This window comes from Athene cunicularia (genome assembly GCF_003259725.1).
Source record: "Athene cunicularia isolate RWA chromosome 14 unlocalized genomic scaffold, athCun1 chr14_part1, whole genome shotgun sequence".
NCBI classification, from domain to species: Eukaryota; Metazoa; Chordata; class Aves; order Strigiformes; family Strigidae; genus Athene; species Athene cunicularia.
The window spans coordinates 15,460-17,866 of record NW_020799118.1 but is presented as its reverse complement, the minus strand read 5'-3'; the positions used below and the strand labels follow the sequence as shown (position 1 = coordinate 17,866).

General features: G+C 53.7%; 1 protein-coding gene across 1 annotated transcript; it reads left to right on the top strand.

The window, feature by feature from the left end:
* Nucleotides 1-862: 862 nt before the first annotated feature.
* Nucleotides 863-1,828, top strand: LOC113485731 (axin-1-like; the record flags this gene model as incomplete). Its single annotated transcript, XM_026859129.1, has 1 exon — nucleotides 863-1,828. A coding segment is annotated over exon 1 (878 nt), but the record flags the coding sequence as incomplete, so codon positions are not given.
* Between the last annotated feature and the right edge of the window lie 579 nt (nucleotides 1,829-2,407).

Below are 2,407 nucleotides of genomic sequence, written 5' to 3'. Positions count from 1 at the left end.
ACTCGATCAGATTTCCCTCTCGAGGTGGTTTTCTCATCCTCCTTTGATGACCTGAAATTTTCCCAGGCTCGCAGCGCGCAGCGTTGTTAGCGCGAACGAACCTTTTCTCAGTGGCCTGTCTACAGTAAACAGTGCCAGAACTGAGCTCCCCTGCTAACGTGCTCATCTGAAGCAAGAATGCTGTCCAGATGCCCAAAATATTGGGGTCAACAATGCATCTGGATTCCCCTAGAGCTAGATGAGGCGACGCAGCGTATTTCTGAAACGCAGAGATTTGCGAGGAATGCGGCGCTGGTATGTCACTTGAGTGTACGAAAGCCACCTGTGTTTGATTAAGGTGCAGTCTGGCTTTCAGGACTAACTGGATATTCTTTCAAAATATTTTTCACAAGCCTTAAATTCCTGTTTGGGATGAAAATTTCCTAGATCGGTAGCCAGATAATATCACGCTGACCTTAGCATGACGTGTGCTGTCCAGGTGGGCTGTGCAGAAGGTGGCACGTGTCCTGTGGCACCCCGTGGTACCTGAGCATCTTGGATGTGGGGACTGCCAGATCCAAAGGCCCTGTAAACCCACCGGTGTTGGGGAAATTTGCCACTGTTTTAGCGTAGCACCAGCTGTATCGGCAATGCTCAATGTTGAATGTGAAGTTTTGGGATATTCTGTAACTCGTCTTTAGACCGTTCCTGATTTGAGCCCGGTTCTGCACTCTCTGAAGTCGCCGAGAGCTTTGCCATTGATTCTGGTGAAAAAGAGACGTTAATACAGTAACAGTGCAGAGCAAAATCGGTGCTTTGTATTCTTAGAGTGTTTATTTACGGTGATACTCGCTTATTTTTTTCCCATTTCTTTCAGCCGAACAAACTTGTTCACCTTGGAGCTACAAATATTGGTGATCTGAGATCTGAGCTCATCCGCTGCTGTTCCTGTGCAAGCAAGGGCCAGAAAAATGAATATCCAGGGGAAAGGCTTCCCCCTGGACCTTGGAGGAAGCTTCACCGAAGATGCTCCAAGGCCACCGGTTCCTGGTGAGGAGGGAGAACTCGTGTCCACGGATCCAAGGCCAGTTAGCCATGGTTTCTACTCCGGTAAAAGCGATGTGGTTAGAAATGAGACGTCCACAGCAACACCGAGGCGCTCCGATTTGGATTTGGGGTACGAGCCCGAGGGGAGTGCTTCGCCAACTCCACCCTACCTGAAGTGGGCCGAGTCGCTGCACTCCTTGCTGGATGATCAAGACGGTATCAACCTCTTCAGGACTTTCCTGAAACAGGAGGACTGTGCGGATCTGCTGGACTTCTGGTTTGCCTGCAGCGGCTTCAGGAAGCTGGAGCCGTGCGCGTCTAACGAGGAGAAAAGACTCAAGCTGGCAAAAGCTATTTACAAAAAATACATCCTTGACAACAACGGCATTGTGTCCCGGCAGATCAAACCGGCCACGAAAAGCTTCATCAAAGACTGCGTCACGAAACTGCAGATTGACCCCGACATGTTTGACCAGGCCCAAACGGAGATTCAGTGCATGATAGAAGACAATACCTACCCTTTGTTCCTTAAGTCGGATATTTATTTGGAATACACGAGGACAGGTGGGGAAAGTCCAAAAATTTATAGCGATCCGAGCTCAGGCTCTGGGACAGGTAAAGGGCTACCCGGTTATCTGCCGACTCTGAACGAGGATGAGGAGTGGAAGTGCGACCAAGAGGCCGAGCCCGAGGCCAGCAGGGACTCGGCGCCTGCCAGCAGGCTCACGCAGAAGCTGCTTCTGGAGACGGCCACCCAGCGCGCCGCCTCGGCTCGGCGCTACAGCGAGGGGAGGGAGTTCAGGTAGGTGAGCGCGGGGCAGCGTCCCCTCTGCGGGGTGTCCCGGGGGGCATCGGGGAGCCGCCGGGGGCATGGGGGTGATGGGAAGCCTTGGAGGACCTTGGGCGTGGGGAGCATCCACGTCCGTACGGGATGGCGTCGTGCGTGCTTCGGTGGAATGCAGAGCTTTATTTGAAGGTAGTCACAGGTGGTTGTAGGGGTGTCTTGGGCCGTTCCTGGTGATTGCTCCGAATCGTCCCCGCAGCGCGTTCCTCACTGGACGTGGGCTGGAGGCAGAGGGCTCGGTGGGCAGCGCAGGGCCGTGGGCAGCCCTCGTGCTCGCCCAGGCCGCTGAGCAAGCTGCCGTTTCAGGTTGGCCGTAGCCCACCCCAGCGGAAGGTCCACGCTCGGTTACGGTGATGCGGGCGAGTACAGCTTGTCGTTAGACTTCTCTCTGTAAATTGTAAATGCACCGGGAAATTGTTGTGATGAGCCCCAACTAGAAGCTGCGGGGAACGTGCAGGAGATACTCTCACCTCGACAATGTTTATATGAGTGAAATGGGGTTCACAGTGCTCCCCGATAATGGTGCTGCTTTGCACA